We start from the raw sequence: 23135 nt of genomic DNA, 5'->3' as shown, positions 1-23135 counted from the left end.
CCTTAGCTCTGGCTTCAGATGATTCCTTTTAATTAACCCAACTAAAGAGGTAATTATTAATGAGAAGCCAGGATCTCATGGTTGAGACATTCAAAGTGTGACTTTGAAGAGCCAGTGAAGTAAAAATCCAAGGCAAACCTGGGAGAGCCTAATCCCCATGGGCAACTGCATTCTTCAAAAACCACATTCATAATTTCCCTTTGAAATGCCCAGAAGCTTTCAGAACATTCTTCTTCCACATAAAATCCTTGTGTTACACAAGAAAAGATGTCTTGAGTAACTGCAGAGATACAATATGTGTGAAGACAAAAATCTGAGGAAGAAATCTACATTTCTTTTGCTTGGCTCCATTATTTTCTATACTCAAAGTATTCCCTAGTGGCATAAAACTAAACAGATTGGCTTGCAAGGGCCTAATTTGGCTTTCTTACATCTCAGTTCTGTACCTTTTTTGTTTTACATTGGTATTTTCCCCATTCCTTTAAGTTAATTGTTTTTAATCTAGAAGGGGCATCACTGAAGGATACTTGAAAGTTGTCTTTTTAACTCATTGATTTTCCTTTCTCACTGTCTTTTTTCTCTAGCCTAAAAGTATCTAAATGCTTTTCTCCAGAGTAATACAAGAATAAACACCTTGGGTTGTGACCAGATTTAAAGGCAGATCCACAATTCTATTCTGTTCAGTCACTAAAGTGCAAAGCAGAAATTTCAAGGTACTTTTTGACATTTTTGGAAGAGGTCTGCTAGAAAACATATGAAGTAATGGATCTGGAGCCTCTTGAGTTACAAATTCTATTCACAAAAGATTTAGTTTTGCCCAAAGTGCAGGTTAAAGGAGGGAAGAGACATCAGTAGTGATTATTTTTAAATCTATAGCATAATTGAAAAATACATGTAGGAAATAGATCTTCCAGTCCCCCTGAATTCAGAAAATGGATAAGAAGAAGTGAGAAGCTGAGGAGGAAGGGTGCGTGAAGGGTGAGCCTGTTTTTGTTTTGGCTGCATCCAGTGCAGATGACTGGGAAGTGCCCCTGAGCCCTGCAGTCTGGCTGTATTCATCTGTGTCACCTGCAGCATGTAAAAGGTTTCTGCTGTGGAGTATGCTGGATGTTTAAAGGAGTTGCCAGGCTTCTGGACTAATGGGAACTTGGCCAAGAACTAACAAACACACCACTAAATCAAAAAGTTTTGATAGGAGGGAACAGCACAGTGCAGGCAGTGCACACATAAAGGCTTAAAAGTTTTCTCTTTAGAGCTGGCTGGATGGTAAGTAAAAAAAAACAAGTGTAAAACACGAGCATGGCTGGTCTCAGTCATATTCCATGTATTTTCTTTGCCTGTCAAAACTGTGCACAAAATTTAATTTCCTGAAATTGGTTGTCTATCTCTACTATCTCTAGAAAAATAATTTTTTGAACTGGGTTTTCTGGAAGAGAAATAGACTGATTCTTACGGTGTATGAATGAGTTATATGCAATGTAAGGGACAAAGGTTTGGTGAAATTCCAGATTCAAGGTAATCTCGTGGGCTGGCTGACACTGTTGTTTTGCCCACATTAGTATCTATGATTTAACATGAAATGCAGCCTCTTTTTAGGTGGTTGCAGTTTTAAAGATGCTGCCTACCTGCTGGGATTAAAGTCTGCAAAGAATTACCTGGCAAAGAAATGACCTGTGTATTCAGGTCTGCACCTGCCTCAGAAAAACATGTACACAGTAGGAATGAAAAAACTGTGGAAATAAAAAGGCAATCAGCTAGTTGTGCAACAGTGTTTGCTGGATTTAATTGTGATTTCTCCTCCCTTGGCAAAAAAAAAATCAATTCTTCCCTCTCTTATCTGAAGATATTCAACAGCAAGCAGAAGTTTTTGTTGTTCTAATACCTTCTGCAGATTTCCTGGATTCTTTTAAAATAGTCAAACTCTTAGGCCATGAAAGATCATCTGTTAGCAAAGGCATTTCAAAGAAAATCCTGTCCTTTGAGTGTAAGGAAGAGGAGACTGGCAATCTGTGCTTTCAGGTGCTGTAAATAAGAACTTGACAGACTGTGCATCCCAGCTGACCTCAGAGCTGGATCCACGCCCAGGGAGCAAGGCAGTCTGCAAAATACATGACACCTACTCATGAAATGTATCGTAAAGCTGAACTAATATTCTGAATTATCTTCAGGCAGATGCTGGAAGCCACGGATGATCTGGCATAAGAAGCTCCTTGACTGTCTTTTTACAGTTTGAGGGAATTTTTAACAGCTGGATTACAGCAATGAGTACAATACCTGTGCTGATTTTCAAATTACCAAAATGAATCAATTAATGAGATTTCTACCATGTTTTGTTTCAATATTTAGACAGACGTGTCAAAGCAGAAGCAAGGTGGCTCTCTTTTGCACTAAAGAAGGTAAGAGAGAAGTGCTTATAAAATAGATATTTTTCAAAATGTTTTAAATCACTTTGAAAATGCAGATGTTTAGTGTGGATTCATTCTGAATTTTTTACTACACCTCTGCAAAATCTAATTTTGCACTGGTTTATTTTTCCCTACTTTACTCAGTCTCATCAGCTTTTCTTATATTTTGACTAGGATGCTGTGTGTTAAGGTAGCCCATTCCTGATACCACTAAAGGAATTCTGTCAGCAGTTAGGTTTCCAAAGGTAATTTGATAAAACTTCCTGCTGAAAATATCCTTAACCAGCAGAGTGGTTAGCAGAGTGTCTGCCTGGGAGTTGAAGCTGTGATCTATTTGTTTAGTTCAGGAGGACAGAAGAACCTGAAGCAGAAAGTTATGGACCAAGTCTGTTGGCACAGGAGGTTGGGCAATTTTAAGTGGTTTGAAAATGCAGAAATTCTTCATCTCTGATGAAACCATGTTCTATAGACAAGAGGAGCTTTGCTGAAGAACACTTGAACTATGAAGTAGGTTGAGTCAGGGAAAAGGAATTACAAGACAGCAGCTAAATTTGGGAAACCAATCAAAACATTTTCTACTTGTCAGAGAAAGGCAAAAGCTCAAAGGAGCGTTCAAAAGTCTCGTTGAAGGTATTTTGTGCTGACATACGTTGCTAACTCTATGAAGTTAAATGAACACAGTAAGAATTATAAGGTACAAAAAAACATTGCTCCAGTTTATTTCTTCAGCACTAAATTCCCACATACATGCAATGGCAACATATCCTCCCTTGGGATGCTAGTTGCAAAAACTGGTGGTGTTCATTTGTTCTCTAAATTAACTGAGTACAAACAATAAATAACAAGCCTGGCGTCTTTCAAATCCAAAAAAGAAAGTGAAGCAAAAGTGAAGGGTTATTTTAGAGTAGTAACTGGCAGGTGGTAGTCTGGTGTAACTTCTAGTGGAAGTGGCTTGTAAAGTGTAATGGACGAAGTACTAGAACATCTTCAGATCTTCAAATATTCTCATTCAGTAATTTCTGCAGGCAAAGTGAGTTTTCTGCTGTGTAGCTGAGTAAACACCATGACATTAACCTCACACGTGACTTAAGAAAAACCTTATTATTAACTGAGTAGATTTCCAGAAGCAATTCTTCTGGATAATACAAAGTAGGCCAAACATGTCACTAGCTAGAAGGAAAAAAAACCATCAGGAAATCGGAGTGAAAGGAAGTCAAGATTCCAAACTTGGCTTGGTTAATATTTCAGACAAAATTAATAACCGGAGAGCAAATCCTTTGATCCAAAGGGATGCAAAAAGCGGCTCAGTGTTTGATACAGGTGTGTGTCAAAGGCTTTGGTTTGGTGATTTGCCTTGGTTGGTGGTTACCCTGAGCAATGCAGTGGATGAGGCCGTTTCAGGGCTGTGACAACGTCAAGGGCTGTGCCCAGCGCGGTGCCACTAACGCCGCTGTCCCCGCAGACTGCGGCCGCCGCCCCGCCGCCCGCATGAGCAAGAGGATCCTGGGGGGCCGCACGAGCCGGCCAGGGCGCTGGCCCTGGCAGTGCTCCCTGCAGAGCGAGCCCAGCGGGCACGTCTGCGGCTGTGTGCTCATCGCCAACAGATGGGTCCTGACCGTCGCTCACTGCTTCGAGGGGTGAGAGCGCTCAGACGTTTCACTGCTCGCGTGTTGTGTGAAAAATGCCTGTTTTATGATTGGCTTTTCGCAAATGTTGAAATGAATATTATGTGTGTTGGGTTAGAAAGTAATGCTGTATTAATTTTCTTAAGTAGTGTGTTAAGTATAGTTTTAGGTTATAACATAATGTTAAAATAGAAACTATGCTGTGTAAGATACTTTTTTTCTAAAAGAAAAGACTCGCACAGAGATAGCAGTCACAAGACACATAGATCTTTCAGAGAAAGAGAATTTATTCCTCCATTTTTAGGAGAAACAAACTTCTTCCCGCCTCGCTCAGGCAGAACAACGCTGTTAAGATTATGAAGAAGTTGACGATGACCAGACAGAATCCTGTATTTGAATAGAATTTATGCATTATGTATGAAATGTATGAATATGCAACAAGTTATTGTTTTTAGGAGTTAATCCTCTGTTAATGTGTGTCCTTTTTTGGGCTTGTGCTGCCCAGAGAAAGGTACCCAGACGTCCATTACTCTTTGTTTCTATTGTCTCATATTGTCCTAATTAAAATTGTCCAAATTATTATTACACCAATTGTAGTACTATTTTTATAACCATTTTATTACTATTAGACTTTTAAAATTTTAAAAACAAGTGATTAGTGTTTTTCACATATTGCACGTGTGAATTTACAAGTTCTCCCTCTAGCAAACACATGGGATGTAGGTAAAGAGGTAAAGACCTTTGCAGAACAGCCAGTCACAGAGACCTGGATTTAGGAGACTAAAAAGAAGGTAAAAGGTACAAACAGGCATCAGCTTAGGTTTTCACATTTTATTGTTCTCTGCTGGCATGTCTACTGATGAAAGCTAAATGAAGGTGCCCTAACTTTTAGCAGGAAACAGGAAAAGGAAAAAGACCAAAGCACTAATTCTATAGCTGCCATATAACACTAATTCATACAACTGCCATGAGTTTAAAAATCATCCTCTGTACCAGTGTAGAAAAGACCCTGAAAAAATGCTGTGGCCACTGGTAGAAAGAAAAACTGAGTATTTATTCATGGTGCAAATGACATATTGAAATCACTGCCTTTTCTTTTTATGCAGCCCACTCTTTCATTAGGATTGCAATAATTAACAAGTCAGTATTAAGAGCTGACTGCCTCCTGGTATCAGAGGCCATGGTGGAAGGACCCTCTGGAGTGCAGAGGGTGTTTACATGTCTTAGCAATTGTTTTGATCATTGCCAACTTTTTGGTGCTAACCAATATTTCTGTTTGATGAACCACAGATTTCAGAGGGAGCTTTATTACCTGATTTATTTCATCATGTACCAAATTTTTTAAATTGAATTTCTAAAGATAATTTAAACAGGTGTTTTCTGCTGTAGTTAGCAAGTACTTCTTTGGCATATGGTTACTTAATCCTGCTTTAAACTGCAAATTATTTTAAACTGCACAAAACACTTCCTTTATGTTTAAGGCAGCAGAAATTCTATATTAAGCAAGATTCTCTTGAACTGATATTTCTTAATAGTGTTAGTCATTCACTTTTTCAGTAAAAATTTCGTCTTTTTTATTTCTGAAAAACTAAGTTTTTGGTGTTTGTCCTTCTAAACTAACAGTTTGCTAAACCTGTGTAATACAAACAAGAGTACTGTATTTTATCAGATTTTGGGTCCAGAAGGAGTTTCTCTTCCTTCTCCATCTATTTTTAAATACACTCCCGGAACATTTCTGATCCTTTGGAAGAACACTTCCTGGTGATCTAAAATAAAGGGTGAGACAGAGGTTCAGCAATATTGGACTGCTGTTGAATTTCCTGGATAAGATTCCTCTTATTACTGAAAGATAAGCAAAGCAACTGTCACATTATAAAGTAAAAATTCTCCCAGTTTTGTCAAATGCAGAAAAAGTGCCACTACATTTTTGTGCTGTTTATTTACTCTTCATGTAGAGCTGCATAATATCCCTGTGAGTTAATAGTATAACTTCTTTCTCATTTATATTCTAAAGACCTGAAGGTACTAAGATATTCTGGTCTAATAATTGACTGAGAAGTTATATGGACTTATTTCTCTTCTGCCTTTCTGAATAGACTGGGGAGGATGTACCCAGAAGCTGAAACCTTGAAATTATTCATTTGTAAGAACTTTTTTTTTGTAAGCTTAAGTATCATCAGCAAGACCATTCTTTGTCACAATTTTTTTTTACATAAAGTATTTTAAAAATTTCCCAAACCAACCAGATAATACATCAATATAAAGGGATTTTAAAATGTTCTCGTCCTTTATACAAAATGCTCCATTTTGTGAAACTCATGCGAAGTTTGGAATACAAAACATAAGGACCATATAAAAACAATACAAATAGCCATGAATACTTGTAGAGGGCATAAATAAAAAGGGCTGCATTAATATTTTGTTGTTTGCAAGTTTTCTTATTATAGTCCCCCTTGAGTTGTTTCAAGACCATTTTGAAATGCCTTACATCAAAGTAACCAAAACATTTAGAGATTTTTTTAATGTGTAGGACAATGCATTCTGGCTGACTACTTATTTCTCTAGGTAATGCTACTTTACAATGGTCATAAACACAGTAGTATATAAATATTCTCAGTACTTCATTTCTGTAACTTTATGGAGCAGCTCATGAATTGATCATGATGCTAAAATGATCATTACAGTCTTAAATGCCAGAATGTTCATCTAACTCTTAAGATAAACATAGTCTTGATTCAGCAACTGCATTTTTTTACAAATTACAGGAATTAAAATCCTCTTGAGCACTATCAAAAAGCTGAAATTTTGCATGCTTTTACTTGCACTGCTTTGAATAAGCTTCAGTCCTGTCAAAGGTGCTTAGTTACATGAATTGTCTTTCAGCAGTTGTGAAAAAAGGTGACTTTTTGGAGAGCTTTTAGCATCACAGACCAATTGGAAACCACAAAGAACCCACGACTAATCCTGTGACCAGTTAGGACAGAGAGATTACAGCCTCGAAGCCTTCCATAAAATCTAGGCTTTTCTGATGTGTCTCAACAAACAATAGTTCAGTGTTCCCCCCTGTATCATATGTATCATTGCTTTGTGGTCTTGTATGTTTACCAAAAAAGTCTCAAAAAAATTTAAGAGTCAAAGTAACCTTTGATCTTAGGCATAGAAAGTATACTTGGCACAGACTGAATGCTGAATAAATAAGGTTTTTTTCCCATGGCTATCAAAACCATTTAATTTACACAATAAAATTGCTTATTTGAGACTCCTTAGGGTTTTCAGCGAGGCTTAACTGCTGTCAGCAGCAGACTACTGAAAAATATTCTCACCCCAGCAAAATCTGCATGATGTGCCCACCAGTGAGCGTGTGAGCAACTAACGCTGGGAAGGATCCAAGGGATGACATTGACAGCCTTTAATAGAACAACTAATAGATGGTTACATATCTTCTGATGGAGTGAGCTTTAATGTGTTTGATTGCAAGCAGGAGGGAAATTAAAAGCATTGAATTCTGTTGCTCAGATCTTTGCTGTAAGAAATACGAAAAACCTTGACTGAAATGTCACTTTTTTTTCTTTTTTTTTCTTCTTTTTTTTTTTTTTTTTTTTTTTTTTTTACAAAGGAGAGAAAGTGCAGCTGTCTGGAAAGTAGTGTTTGGGATTAGCAATCTTGATCATCCATCAAGTTTCATGCAGACCCGACTAGTGAGGACCATCATCCTCCATCCACGCTACAACAGAGCAGTTGTAGACTATGATATCAGCATTGTGGAACTTGATGAGAACATCAACGAGACAAGCTATGTAAGACCTGTCTGCTTGCCCAGCAAGAACCAGTTGGTTCAGCCAGACACCTACTGCTACATCACAGGCTGGGGACACATGGGCAACAAAAGTAAGCTCAGTGTTTCTGTGACTTTTGAAAAGTAAGAGTATTTCTGTGACTTTTGAAAAACTTGTGAAGCTTCTACTGAGTTAATCCAATAAGTGATAATGTTACAAACTTTTGTCCATTTATACTATTACTGGATCTTAGTAAATAATGGGGAAGTGTAACTACTCTTGAAGGGATCAAGCTGTGACTATAGCCTAGCTTTTTCAAGCAGCAGCCTCAATTTATGCTCCGTAATACTTACTTAGACACTGACTTGATTTTTAAAAATATTGAGGATCTGGAAACTTCTATCAAGAAAGGCCCCCACGTTAGTTATGACTTTACCTGTCTAAGTTGCAGTCAGAACAGTATTGCAAAGGTAACACCTCTTCAGAAACCCTCTCAGTTCAGAGAAGGCTGGGGACACTGGAAGCACTGGCATAGAGGCTGGAGGAACAGGGTCATGAATTATTTCATACTTGTGGGACAAATTATTCCACAATCACAAGTGTTGTTTTTGTACCTCTGAATAGGTTAGTGTGTTTTCTTGTTTTGGGGCTGCCACAATCCTTGTCAAGAACTGTTGTGTTATGTAAATCTTTGGTCAGGTAAAATAATTCTGCATGAAGAGTATGCAAATTAGTCTGGCTCCAACACTTTTAGTGCACTAGCCATTGTGTTTCTGCCTTTGCTATTATTATAGTAATTACTAGGGATGGCTTTTCCATACATTGGGTAAGGAAATCTTTCTTTCTGTATTGCTTCAGTGGAACTTCAGTTGTAGTGGCCAGTTTAGATGAGGTAAAAATTAAACTGGATATGGGAATGGTAAGCTGTTTACTGGCATCTCTACCCATCTAAAATATCTCTACATGATGTCAGGAGAAAAACTCTGACAGGTTCTTTTTGCAGACTGGTAAATAGTTTTTTGTTCTCTAATGTAGTCAGAGTTGATTTTAAAGGTTTTATGCTAGGAAGCATCAAAACCCACTGTGGCTACATAGCATTTAGGTTGAACAAATTTGATTAGAATTTGAGCTCATTAAGTTGCTTGGACTAGGAAGAAGTCTTTTATTGTCTCTTGAACATATTACAATAATTTCATTAGGTTCAGATCCTGATTTCCTGTTCCTGGTACATTCTGTAAGTCAAATTTATCCAAACATAGCCAAAATAGTTCTGATTATTACCAAGTTTTACCATGACAGACACCAAGAAACAGGGAGGTCCTACCCTGGAACAGTGAATCAAACCTATTGTCCACTTCTCCCACATTACTATTTTCCAGCCACTACTGCCCCCATCTTATAAGTCACAAATTGCAGCATGTCAAGGTGTGAATGCTCAATAAATAGCAAATGTCACACCAGTCCTTGTGTGCTTAGTCCTTCTGCAGAATGCAACACCTAGTGCTCCTTACATTTAATACATATATAGAGAGCAATCTTTATAATGTATCCCAGTGGAAACGTTTGTCATACCTCATGGAGTCATAATAGGTAAGTATTTGTGATTTTGTGTATAGTAAACACCTAATTCTGCTTTTCAGTGCCTTTCAAGCTTCAAGAAGGAGAGGTTCGCATAATTTCCTTAGAGCAATGCCAGTCATATTTTGACATGAAAATCATCACCAGCAGGATGCTGTGTGCAGGCTACGAATCTGGCACCGTGGACTCTTGCATGGTAGGCTTCTCTGTAAGGAGAAAGTTTCCAGAAACAAAATTGCTTTTAGAAATAAAAACACTGTGATGTTAATTAGGTATAGCGTACTTTATGTATTCTAGGAATGACAGCTGTCTATTTATATACTTGAACCCAACTTTTATCATTACTATTATTGTTAATATTGGTGTAAAGAACTTATCTTCATGCTACTGAAATGCTGCTTGAAGACTCTAGGGTTTATCTTTATTAGTTAAATTTTTAATTTTTATGAGCCTTTTGCAGGTTATTTTTTGTACAAATGTAATGGGTAATAAATACTGGTAATGCTGCATGTGGCTACACAGTTCAGCAGGTTTTTACAGCTGAGTTATTTGCTAAATGCAAATGGCTGTGGGAAATGTGACATAGCTTTAATGATGAGTGCTGGCCACATGTGTAATAGAGTGATTTTAACTTTCCTGTTGCAGGGTGACAGTGGAGGACCACTTGTGTGCGAGCATACTGCTGGGCGCTGGACTCTGTTTGGTTTAACATCCTGGGGCTCTGTCTGCTTTTCCAAGGTTTTGGGACCTGGAGTTTACAGTAACGTGTCACATTTTATTGAGTGGATTGAAAGACAAATATATATCCACACCTTTCTGCTAAACTAACTCCAGATGGTAAGGATTATGCTGACAGACAAAAGAAAAAAGGAATCAGCACTTCAACACTGAAGGTTTTGCAGTCCAGAAACTCTGTGAAAAGGAGTTTCAAGCTCTGTCTATTCTTGTTGTGGAGCAATGGAATATGCAGTGTATGTTACTGGTAAATCCTCTGCTCATGAATATACTTTGTGGTAGAATTAATAATCCTTTTGACTTTTCTTTTAACTGTGTTGTGGTGCTATTCTAAACACTGCAAAAAGCTTAAAAGAAAAGAATCAACCACTTTCTGCCTTTCAGCTATTAAAACTAAGCAGTAGCACAGACTAGAAGAACTTTTTAAAATAACCTATTTTAATACTATTCAGTTAGTAGCACATTCATTTTCACTCACTTCTTGTGATGAGGAAGGAACTTTGTGCATTCATGTGGCCCTGCAGGATGTACATTCGCAAGGACAACTCTCAACAGGGCCATACCACATGCTGGAGGGTGTGGAAGAGATTGATGGGTTTGTACATCCATGTGGCACAGGACACATCAAAGCACACGTGCAGGTCTCTAAAGGTGTGTAGCCATATGCTCCTGGCATGCCTGAGCTAGTGCATTTTGTCCCTCAGGGTGGTTCATTTGCATAGGCATACCCCTGTACTGTCCTCATTCCACAGCTTCTGTTCCCAGAGCCAGACTGGGCATCTCTCTGGGGTGATGCAGGAACCAGTAGGCCCACAGACACGTAACTGCCAGCGGAGGCACTAGAGACCAAAACTTTATTGTTCAGACTCTGTGGACAGCCTCTAGCACTTAATCTTCTGAAACTTCCAATGTCCTAATGTGTCTAGGAAACACCCATGTCTCAGCAGCACTACACTGAGCAGTGTATTTATCAAACCTGTGCCCCACTGGCTTTCCCCCTCACACTGTATGTGTGTTCAGCATACAAAGCATGCACTGACCATCTCCAGCCCTCCAAAAACCTAAGAGGATTGGCAATACCACTGCAATGGTTTTCCCTCCTAGAGTCAGCTAGTTTGGACATCTTGTAAGACATGGAAAATGCAGATTTAAATTGCAATAGATGCAGTGTGGGCACTGTCACAATATTGGGGAACTGGGTAATTTTTATAGGTCTCTTCTTGTACCTTGCATTTAAAGGTTAATTTTGACAGCAAGATAAAACATTTGGGAAAAGGAAAAAAGCAGAAGGAGTTTGATAGAAGACTTGGGATTCCAGCTTCTGTTGAAATGAGTATTAGAAATACCAGATGCAAAATACAACAGCTTCACCAGCAAAGGCTCAAGGAGCCCAGCTCAAGTGCTTGGTAGCCAGATGTGGAGTGCTCTGTGCAGTAGTAAGACACTGAGCCTTTACTTAACTTCAAAAGAATCTGGTTGAAAAAGATTATGATGGAGCTTGGCACCTTTTTATGGTGCTAGAGGGGAAGTATGTCCTATCAACTGCTGTAGATGATGTCCTGCACAGCTATCAGCCTTTAGGAGGCCACACAATAGGACAAGTCAGGAATCTGAGGACTACAGGACAAATCCACTGGGGAACAATGCATTTAAAATTTGTGTTTTCAGTGCTGTGCTTGGTCCCCTGTGAATCCAGCCTAAGGCACATAATAATCCTCTCTGCTACCTCTGGCACGGCCCCATGACAGCACGGCAGGGCCTTGTCAATAGCATGACTGACTGCTGCATGTGAAAACATGCATAAAAAAGACCTAACACATGGACATTTCAGGTACTATGAATCATGTTGCAACTTGTCTCCACAGATCTATTGCTTTTGTGAAGATTTATTTCTTCTCTCCATATCTTCTCCTTAAACATTGCTAACATTAGAACACTAGTCACACTAGACTGCACTGTAGACATAAATATTAATAAATACTCAATATTTATGTTATGGATTCTGAAACTAAGTGATTACTCAGTCACTGTTTCATGCTCAGAAGGAAAACTCTTTGAGGCTTTGCTAGGTTTGAGTGTTGGGGTTTTTTAGTATCTTAGGGATATAACACTTAAAATATTCTTCTTGCCCCAGCTATAAAAGAGAGAAGGCAGCTGTGACCATGTTTATCTAGTGCAAGTAGATTACAGCTGAAGCAGGTTATTGACGTCCTTGCCTCAAGGATATGGAGGCTGGAGCTCAGTTCTCATTCAGCTTTCCTCTGGGGCTGGGATCTCTGTGGCTGTAGGGCAGAAAAGCTCTGAGTCGTGGAGCTGGTTCAGGAGTTCCCTGAGGTGTGGGTGGCCCAGTGGTTGTTAGAGCCAGCTGGCTGGTGTCAGACAGGTTCTGGCCAGTGTGTTTTCCAAAGAGGTGCTGCTCCAGAATAAGCAACCCAGCCTGGCTGCTCTCCACCAGATATGGTCTGTGGTTAGCAGCTTTGAATTTTGTAAAGCACCAGAATACATAAGTCATTCATGTAGATATTAGCATTACCAAACGATAACATGTAACTACACATTTTAGTTACCTGGATTTGACCTTCCACCAGTTTCCAGAGTCCCTCCCAGGAAATGAAGTAGAGGCTTGCTTAAACATAAGGTCCAGGCCTGTCCTATATGGGATCAGTCTGAAGAAATTCCAGGCTGAACCCCATCCCAGATGGCTCTAGGAGGGAGCACTTGGGTCTTATCCTTTCCTATGACTGTGTCTGACACAACATTCCATATAAAGAGGAAATTTGTAATTTTATAGATGTATTTTTATACGGGGTTTTTTATGTGTGCACATGAAATAGGCAAACATGCTCCTCCTTCCACTGTCTCAGGCCTTTTCCTGTGTGCTGAACAATGGCTGTGATCACAGTTACGCTGTTTGTCCCACAGTGTAGCCTCATTGTAAGGTAACGTTTGTTGGTTTTGCTTCTAGCACAGCTGTATCTCCAAATGGAAGCAGTGCCACTCTCAGTTAAGCCAACATGTTTCTTTCTAGTTGTACTAATAAAAATTTACAATCATTTTCCAAATAACTTCTGTTGAACATGTGTTTTAATCTTTAGAGAGACTAAATGATAATATGGAGGTAAAAAGTTACAACTTTAGCAATAATGCCAAAAATAGCCTTCAAAAGGCATTTTTGAATCCTTAGCTGACCTTTTTTAGCAGCCCTGTTAGTACTGCAGTACTTGTGGAGATTCTGGCACTACCACCACTGTACAACTTCTAGTGTTTTCTGTGTGTGTGCTTCCAATACAAAATATTACTGGGAATACTGCTGTGGACAACTACTGTGAACTTAGAAATCTGAAAAATTAAAGCTGCAATCTGAACACATTTTGTTCTATAATTTTGCTCTGGAATGCAATTAGTTTTAAATAAAAAATCTCTTATAAGTTGTACACAGAATTTCAACAACATGGTACACATGCTGAAATCAAAATAATAAGCAGACAGAAGCTTAACACTGTTAAAATTTACCTTTCCACTGCAATAAGGAAGCCAGGACCATGAGGGTAAGAGTAACATAACAACAAATAATACAAAATTCACACTGAAATTCATCTATGGGAACATTGTTAAGACAGTCACATTTGGAAGTTGCCCATCAGCCTTGGCCAAGAGCCAGGGCTGGTGGGAGCAGTGGGTTCTCTGCTTTAGCTGGTCCTCAGCCAGTCCTCAGCCTTGTGCTGCAGCCAGTGGGGCTGTGGAAAACACAGCTCAGGCTAAACATCAGCTCAAACAGTGCCCCAGGAACAGACCAAAGCTCACTGTGCTGCCAGAATACTCAGCAAAGGCTGTGGCTGACTGCCACCCACAAATCTTTAGCACAGGTGTGGTTGCTGAGAAAGAAAAAAAAATTAAAACATGTACTTTCTTCTGTAAGTCAAACACTGCACATCAAAATCAGAGTTAAGGCTGTTCTAGATGTAGCTGTAAAGTTTGGGGCAGTTGAAAGTGATTCTTTTGGTCTGTTTTCATATTAAAGAAGTGTAAATGCTGTGCTTCCTTTCATGACATGTGGAAGGCACCTGTGAGATGCTCTTAAAAAGCTTATTTTCAAAATGGAAAAGACAGATTATGCTGTGCCTAAGTGGAGAAGCAAGCAGGTGATTGTGGTGTTTTCAGTGCGAAAAAAAATAATAAAGGGAACATTGAACTGTTGAGAAGCACAGGGAGTGCAATGTGTTTCCACCCTTCATTTGGCACTACTTTAGTTATGGCCAATTAATATTTTAAAGCTCTTCCTAAAGACTCATGACCCTCATCTCCCTTCAATAAAAGACAGCAAGTAATCACAGCAAATGCCTTCAGCTATTTCTTCTGTTTGTCCACCACAAAAAAACCCAACAAACCCAACCACCACACCAAAAAAACTTAACAGTCAAACAAAAATAAAACCCAACCTAACCCCCAAAGCAAGTTTTACCCAACAGATAATTATGTTATGACCCAGACTGCTTGTTGAAATCCTCTAATAAAATACAACTGTAGAGGGCAGTTTTAATCAATATGGAGTACCAATATGCAATAAACACACACACACACACACACACGTGTGTTACTTTTCACTACTTCAAGTGGTACAAAAGCATTTACAATCTCAGCAGAGAGGATCAGTGTCCTGAAAGCCTCACTGCACTAAGTTGTGAGTAATGGAGTGCTGAGGCTTCTAAAGAGTCACATAATAGCAATTTAAATGTCCATCATGGAGCTGGTGCTGGGTCTAACAGATGACTCCCACTCATATTTCTTCATGTCATTATTTTGATGCCATGGCTGTCAGAAGGTTTTACTTCTGATCTTACTCTGATCTTACTTACAGCTTTTGTATGAAAAAATGCAAACTCCTGACAGTAAATGATCATCTACCTGTCAAATCTGCTGGTAGGTTCTGCTTCTGCAGCAGAGGCAGCAAGAGGGCAGGTCACAGGCCGGTGCTGTCCCCAAACTCTTATTCACAGAGGCAGGGGGGACAGAGCTGAGGCCTGCACTCCCTCAGGTCACTGGAAATGCTGGAGCCCCCCCATCAAAGTTCAACATACCTCAGTCATAGAGTTAGAGACCTGTAAAACATGGACCAATCTCCTCTCACTGGCCACAGGTGCAGAGAGGCCATGGATTTAAAGTGCAGAAGAAACATTCAGGTAAGATAATGAAAACAAAACCACTATTTGAGGGCAGGAGAGCACTGCTTGTTTCTCTGGAGTTCATTACAGCAGGATAACATCCACTAGGAAGGACAAGGGTGGAGCTGAGCCTGCCTTGGGATTGTGGAGCAGAGTAGATGATTTCACTTCATCCCAGTAACTCTCTTCCTGTATGATTCTGCCCCAGTACCAGCTTGTCTCCCTGCATAACTTGCAGCCTTGCAGCTCTCATTTCTTGAAGAGAAAGCGGAGATGTTCCACTTGGGAAATTTGGAGTATGCTCATAGCAAGGTGCCTCCCCACAGCAAGAAGGATGCTTCAGATAAACATCTGAAAAAGTAACTCAAAACAACATGATCTCTTGGAGTTTGAATGTCTGCGGTCACTTCAAAGGCCTCTTCTTTATGTTAGAACCTACCAAAAACATTTTATCATATGTTGAACCGAACTAAAAAAAAAAAAAAAATTCAGAAATGGCTGTCATCACTTTCTCCTTCCACTACTTTTCTTCTACAGGCTAAAAAAAGTACATTTTCTCCCCTCACTTACACTAGGGATAGAGTCAGTCCTAATTACATTCTACCTTTTGAACACAGAGCTGTTTTAAACATTTGGTTACATGTGGTGACTGGCATTTGAATGAACTCAGCATGCCCTCAATATCTGCCCTGTATAGCAGCAGCTGTCCAGACCTCACAGTGTTTGTTTAAATTCTTTCAGAGATCTTAAAAGATATGGAATATGTAATGTTGATCATTGATGTGGAAAGCTCATGGTTCAATTAGAAAGCAGAGCCCTTGCCTGAAACATGGTGCCTAAAAATAAGCACACAAATCTGGGCAATTTGAAAACAGAAAAGTCTGAGAAAGTAACAGAACTAAAAATGGGCTCAGCACCAATAATTCATTAGCAGCTACAGTTTGAGGAAACTGTTTATTTCAACAGGTGCTAGTGAATACAAACAGATTTCCTAAGCTCCTCTCTAAATTGTCCATGTAACTTTTTGGGAATGGAAGTAAAAAGGAGGCAGTATTTTAGAGTCTGGAATCTAGAAGCTGCCACATGCACCTCAGCCAATTTTTGTGCAGTGTGTGAGCAGTGGAAAACTGGCAGAGGGCAGGACTCATCTATCTTGGGAGACACATGAACAACAGCACTTAAATGTGAGACATGCAATGCAAGATGCCTTCTTTTGAGCAGCCTTTAGAGACACATAAGCTGATTATTATAAAAGCTTGGAGAAATTTTAAAGCACCTGAGAGTGAAGAAGAGGGATGTTACCAGCTAAAAGCTGCTATTTGTAAGAGAAGACCTGAAGACAGACTGGAGCTCCTCACTGCTGCTGGCTGACAATTTTGCAGTACAGGCATGAGGTAGTTTAGAGAAAAGACAGCCAGCCAACATCTGAATTGGGTGAGGTAGGAAAAAAGTCCATTTTGGTGGCAGACAACGTGAAATGGCACATGGAGTCAAAATGGAGTGACACACCTGGAGGATGACCTGACATGGAAAACAAAAGGCTGCACTTAGGGTTTGCTCTTTATGTGAAGAAGGCAGTGAGGGAGCCATGTTACATATGTCTCATTTGGGCTTCCCTCTTATGGTTAAAATTGTGTTTGTCCAGCAGGGAGATGGCCCATGCAAGAGCCTGGTGAGCAAACTGGTCTACAGTGCTTACATAAATTACTGTCTACACACACTACAACATGTAATAAAAAGTCTTGAAACAAGCCAACCAGTAACACAACATCCCAGCCCTGTAGCTTACTTCATTCTTCAGCAACTGATGAATGCCAGGGCATGCTAGGGTTCTGGGGCACAGTGTAAGGGAGCAGGCTGACTTACCTCAACTGGACTCTGTGAATCCACATTCATGCAATGCACTGTCCATAACACCACGAGGTGTTATGCAATGTTGCATACAAGAAATAAGAAGTATGCAAAGTCTAGTGTGTGAAGAAATATAAAAAATAATTCAGACATTTAGACTGTGAATATCTTAATAAATTACGGCAAAGTCTTACAAACAAGCTTTTAAGGAAATGTGTTTGTCATCTACCTTGGCTGAAGAAAACAAAACCACAGCATGGCAGAAATCAGCAGTTACTACTCCTGTCTTTAACCAGCTAGCATTCCAACTTTGTAAAATACAGTAAAGCATCTTCTTCACACAAAATAGAACTCAAAACTGCTCTTTGTGCTGGAGTTACAGCACTGCTGCCCTTTTCAGAAGCACACACAGAGACTTTGGCACATGATCTATTGCCACCAAATGTAAATGTATTATTTCCCTTTGGTAAATTCAGTCTCTTCAGAGTTCAAGCCACTTGTACTCCCAGACTCATCCTGAATGTCTGGTAAGAAGGAGGTGTTCTTTAATAACCTATCTCTTGAACAGGTCTGAAAAGGTGTTTTAGATGCTGGCAAAACACTGTCAGTTCTTTCTTCCTCTGATACAGCACCTTCAGCTGAGCTGGATGGCACAGAAGTAGGCTGGAGCTCCACCCTATAATTCACATTGCACTCATCTTTCCATCTCTTAATTTCTTTCCTCTGCTCCTTGGGGGATAGTCTGACAAGGCACTTGGCTCTCAACACCGGAGATGGAAACAGTGTTCCTTGGAGAACTCTTATCAAATACCTACAAAATAAACACAGTTACAAATAAGCAGTTTAAAAGGAACCCCAAAACTGTTTCCAGTGACTAAAGGAAACCAAACACCATTCAAGTAGCCCTGAAGCCTAGTTCTTGGACTAGAACTAGGTGATCTTTAAGGTCTCTTCCAACATAGGCCATTCTATAATTCTATGATATGAGAACTGACTTAACTGGCAATTTAGGTTGGTTTAAATCACAGGTTTTTGCAGTGGATTTTCAGGCAACAGGGCATCCAATGTCTGTCCTTCCATAAGAGAACTTCTTTAAACCTCCAGTGGAAGCCCCAATCTCACTCCCTCATGCCAGAAGCTGCAGAGGACACCCTGGTTTCACAATGCCCTGGGTGGAGGCTTTTCAGGACCATACAAAGGATCATATCAGAAATAAACATTGGAAAAAACATGCATGTGACAGCAGTTGTCCCATAATAGGTACTTCTGCTTCAAATCACTGCAGTAGAAAAGCTGAAATTAGCCACAACAGCTATAAATCTTCTGATTCCCTGTTGACACAGGGAGAGTACTTTTGACTTAAGCAATTTCTAAATAGTTTGCCTTTAGTTCACCATGAAAACCACTGCCATCTTCAAAATTCAACAGCCACACATTGGAAGTAGCCACCAAGCTGAAACCTTTATCCTGCCTTGGCTCTCTACAGCCCTACCAAAAGGTCTCAGAACAGCCTTTATCTAATAATTTGTCATGTAGAGGAGATTTACTGTGTGTGAAAGAAAAGGCTCTACTGTCACCACCTGAACCAAGCTGAGAGCAGGGACAGAAAACCATGTGTTTCTTGCACTTCATGGTTTGTCATTCTGCTGAAGTGTGAGCCATCATCAGTCAGATCAGATCAGTCATAATCCCCAGTGAGTGCACTAAAACTCTTGATGACATGCTTGAGACACAGATCAGACATTTTCAAACAGGACTTAATACTTGGTGGCCATTGCAGGCATCTGCAGGCATGGCTCTGCCAGCTTTGCTGCTGGCAGGACTGATAACTTATGCAGCCTGTACTACAGCACTTGATCCAGAAACTGTGCTCAGACTGTGTCTAATGACATTAAATTACATCAGGTGAGCAGGAGACAGCACTTATCTCCTCAACTCTTCTCAGTAACTGTCTGTGCAATTCAATTTAAAGTCTCCTTCTTTCTGAAATGATATAAGAGGGAAAGAAAGAGACACAACACAGAACAATGAGTAATTAGCACTGGAGGCACTTCACTGTAGGCTACAGACTTGAGTTCATGCTCAGGCAGTGAAATGAAGATAGCTGTGGCTACGAAAGAAAGCTAAAGGGAAGGTTTGATGAAGTCTCTTTCACTGGCTTTCACGTGGTTTGGTTTGCTCTGTTGGCTCATTCAGGTGTCTCCCTGCTCACCATACTGGAGTCTTCCACCTCCACCCAATACTACTGCCCTTCCAGGGTGAATTAATTATTAAACTTGAACTTCAGTGAGACAAAAAAAATATCAAGACCCCTTGTGAATCTAGTCAGCATGTTTCCAACCCACAAAGAAGCCTGTACATGCATTCTTCACTCTAAATACTCTTGTACATATTCATCACATAAATTTCAAACAGAAAATCATTTCACAAAGTAACACAGACTAAGCACAGTATTTCTTTGTCTATATATAGTACATGTCCAACTCTTGTCACTAATGTAACTGATATGTATATTTAATTATGAACTCTGTGATTACAAAAATTACTGTTTCTTTGCCCTCCAAAGACAATAATTAATATTATATAAGTCACAAAAGAAAATTTTTATTACTGAAATTTGCTTGGAGAACTAAATGGAACTAAAAAGTTGTCCTCATATATCTTGGTTTAATAAATTAATGAAATCTTCATTTTTACTGTGGGATGCTAGGGAGGAAAGACCTAGCCAGAGTTTCATAACATCACTGACTCACAGAAAACTAGTTTTGGTAACAGCAGTAATCTATAATTTTATAACAGAAACTCACCTGGGTAGCAGAGCAATGCAAGTAGTCAGGAGGCAAACTAAGTAAAATACTGGGTCTGTCATGTGCTTTTCCATGATCCAGTAAAAGTCTGATTGTGGGTTGTGGGTTTTGTAGGTTGCTCCAACAGCCAGAGTGAACACAAAGTAAAATAGGATGCTGCCAACGATAACTACTGCATGTATCCATGTCTGCAATTCCAGCAAGGAAAGAAATAAGATTTAAGCTGTAAAATAGAAAGACTGTTATGTCTGTATTTACATGAACATACACACTTTTCCTCCAAGGGCAGCTGTTGAATGTAACAGAGGATACATCTGTTCAGATAATATTCCTAATTTCATACAAAACAATCCAGAAAGAATGGAGCCTTCCTTCTACAGTATACAGGTGTTCCAGACATTTAATTTCTTAAAATTCTCATAAATTCATAGCTTTTCATTCTTTTGTGAAAGACATTTGCCTCAGATTACTACCTCATTCACTGGTAGCACAGAAAGCTTTCTCAAGCAAATGGAGGTGAGATCTTCACATGACACCACCTTTATATATCTTGCTTGAGACGTTGGTTACCTTTCTACACTGGAGTTTTTCTGTAATTTTACACCTAAATGGCCATAGCAGCTACTAAGAAAACAACATTGTCACTGTTCTTACAGCCTGTCAACATTAAAAAATGCCAAACAAAACACATTTAAGTTCTCTAATCAGAGTGTGAATACACCCATGCTATATATATATTCTCAATAAAGACATTTTAATTATGGCTGTCATACTCTCAAAAGAACAGTGAAAAGACAATCACAACTTGACATTTCATCCACTACAAAACAATCCTAAAAATACTTCTAAAAAGTCAAAGAAAACCCAAAATTCATTAATAAGTGTTCTTCTACCGTACCCATTATTGTATTTTCTTTAAAATTAAGCCAAACCCCCAAGTATTACCCTTGTAAGTACTCTAGATTTATCCAAGCTAAGGCAGATGCTTTAGCTTGTGCAGACTTGAAAACTGAAATAATGTTTCTTAGCATATTGGTTTTCCAGTTCTGGTATCAAAATACACCTCTGAGCTGTTTATCCTGGCCACAGAGAAAATCAATTCCAAGCATTCAAATTCAGCAATTTACACTGTTGTCTTTGAGATGCAAACTTTGCAAACCAAAGAAGTTTCAGCAGATCACTGGTGGATTTTTGACCATTTGCAAAACTGGTAAAAGTAGGGTAGTTTGGGGGATTCAACATCCCTCAAACCACCCTACTTTAAAAGAAAGCAGGATCATTTCACTATTAAAAAATAATTCTGAGGACCAGTTTTGTTAATTTTAGTCATATTTCTATTGGTTCCAATGACAGATGCGTTAGGAGAGCTCACAGGACCACATAAATACAATATTTAGGGTTTGACCCTTTCATACTTATTCTGTTTTGTATTTGAAGACCTCTCTTCCCTTTAATTTTACTGAAAGCTGTATGCACATACTCTGTAAGGAATATACTCTTTGGGAAACAAAGTACTCACCACAGATTTGCACTCAATGAGAAGGTGTAACAGCATAATGAAGAGTGCTGCTGTGTTTATGGGGTTTCCAAAAGAAAAAATGTCTATGTCTGAGCCACAGTAAGTCTGTAAAGGAAGACAGTGGTCAGTGTCAAATATTCTTTATATACAGTCCTAACATGAAGTGGCATGAATAACTTCAATAGCATACATATTTGTACATACACAGTTCAGTTCTGTTCCAATGATGATCTTAGTACACATTCATATACCATGGAATATACTAAGGAAGTAAAAATCAAATACTTAATTCTATTCTCTAATTTGCTTAGGTTTTAAGTAAGTCAAAATGTATAAATATATTCTGTAGCCAGCACTTACAAAGTAAGGCACAAAAAAGCAAACGAGACTTTGGTAAAAAGCATCCAGCAAGGTTATCCAGAAAGCTGAAGGCAAGTAAGCCTGTAAGAGAAAAACATAATGGCATTGTAACAAATTGAACAAATTGCTGCATCCTTAACTAGCATTAATTTGGATCTGGGGAAAGATTATCTACAGAAGTAATTCCAGTTAGTTTCCAAGTAAAAAGGCATCTTTTGTGTTACAGTTATTAGAACAAAGATCTCCCTCCACACTAACATTTAGTATTTCAATCAGCAGCCAGCTCTGGGAACTCTGATCCTGCAGCTGTTCCTATCAGAATGGATGTACCAGAGCCTCAGCTGAGTCCCAGGGAGGGGAGGGGGCTGATGGACAGGGAAGTACCCTGCAGCTTGCCATCACTGAATACCAAGTCCCACCTTCTTCTATCTCCATCTCTTTTTGTTATGTGTGCTGTCTGACTCTTCTGTGTAGATGGGACTCCTCTGTGAGCTAATTTAACTCATCAGATGTGAGAAACCAACTCACTTTTCTGCTGGAATAACACATTGATTTTTTAGTGAGTTAAATCAGCTCCTGGGAGGACCTGATGGGATAACTGGCACTAGGAAAACAGTTTAACTACATGGATGAAGAGGGAACAGGAAGAAAAAAAGGAGAAGGGAATAAGACACTTTCCCTCAGCAGCAGCAGCAGACTGCTATGACAGATCAGCCACCTAGGAAACCATAGCTGCCTGTGCTCAGGCTCAGCTATGTCCCATTCCTTCAGGCACTGAGGTGAGACACAGAGGTGAGAAGCCCAATCATCCAGGATGTCCTCTATGATTACTGGAGAGATGGGTTTTTCCAAAGAGCTTTTCAGCCCTTTTTTAAGAACTGAACCACTGTCTGAAAGTGATGTGGAAAACTTACTGCCTTTCAGGAAAGTACTTTAATCTACTAAAGATGAATCCCATTTACTGTTCCATTATTTTTTATGGTTTATACAAAGCTCTACACTCATGATGTCATGGTGCAATATTGTGATGTTGCATCTTATTCCATCTTTTAAAGCACTTCTCTTTTTTCTATGCTGTATTTAAGTCCAAGCAATTATTTCCATGTGCTTCCATGCACGAAAGGAAATGATAATAACTCCAACCACAGAGCAAGGAATGATGGGATGGACAAAAGACAAAAAAACTAACAGAAGATAAGGGAATAAAAAGGAAAAGAAGAAAATATATTATGCAATGCAGTAATTCTGATTATGTTGCTTCAAAACCTGCATCTCAGCTCAGATCACTGCATTGTACATATCCTAAAGATCAAAACA

At 39.3% G+C, this 23135-nt stretch overlaps 2 protein-coding genes across 3 annotated transcripts in view; one reads left to right on the top strand and one right to left on the bottom strand.

Annotated features, from left to right (window-relative positions):
* Positions 1 to 13470, top strand: part of CORIN (corin, serine peptidase) — a 118355-nt gene extending 104885 nt beyond the window's left edge. For both annotated transcript variants that reach the window (XM_059470028.1, XM_059470027.1), the window contains 5 exons: positions 2347 to 2396; positions 3868 to 4042; positions 7647 to 7918; positions 9447 to 9580; positions 10030 to 13470. In XM_059470028.1, the coding sequence (XP_059326011.1) occupies positions 2347 to 2396; positions 3868 to 4042; positions 7647 to 7918; positions 9447 to 9580; positions 10030 to 10212 (814 nt within the window). In that variant the 3' untranslated portion in view covers positions 10213 to 13470. The remainder of the gene's footprint in view (positions 1 to 2346; positions 2397 to 3867; positions 4043 to 7646; positions 7919 to 9446; positions 9581 to 10029) is intronic.
* Positions 13471 to 17284: 3814 nt separating this feature from the next.
* ATP10D (ATPase phospholipid transporting 10D (putative)) overlaps positions 17285 to 23135 on the bottom strand; it is a 38001-nt gene continuing 32150 nt past the window's right edge. Inside the window, exons 20-23 of the mRNA XM_059470026.1 lie at positions 21819 to 21899; positions 21459 to 21563; positions 19940 to 20127; positions 17285 to 17943 (exon numbers count right to left, since the gene is read on the bottom strand). Of these exons, the coding sequence (XP_059326009.1) occupies positions 17586 to 17943; positions 19940 to 20127; positions 21459 to 21563; positions 21819 to 21899 (732 nt within the window). The 3' untranslated portion in view covers positions 17285 to 17585. The remainder of the gene's footprint in view (positions 17944 to 19939; positions 20128 to 21458; positions 21564 to 21818; positions 21900 to 23135) is intronic.

Source organism: Ammospiza nelsoni, chromosome 4, assembly GCF_027579445.1.
Source record: "Ammospiza nelsoni isolate bAmmNel1 chromosome 4, bAmmNel1.pri, whole genome shotgun sequence".
NCBI lineage: Eukaryota > Metazoa > Chordata > Aves > Passeriformes > Passerellidae > Ammospiza > Ammospiza nelsoni.
This window is presented reverse-complemented; position numbering and strand designations above follow the sequence as displayed.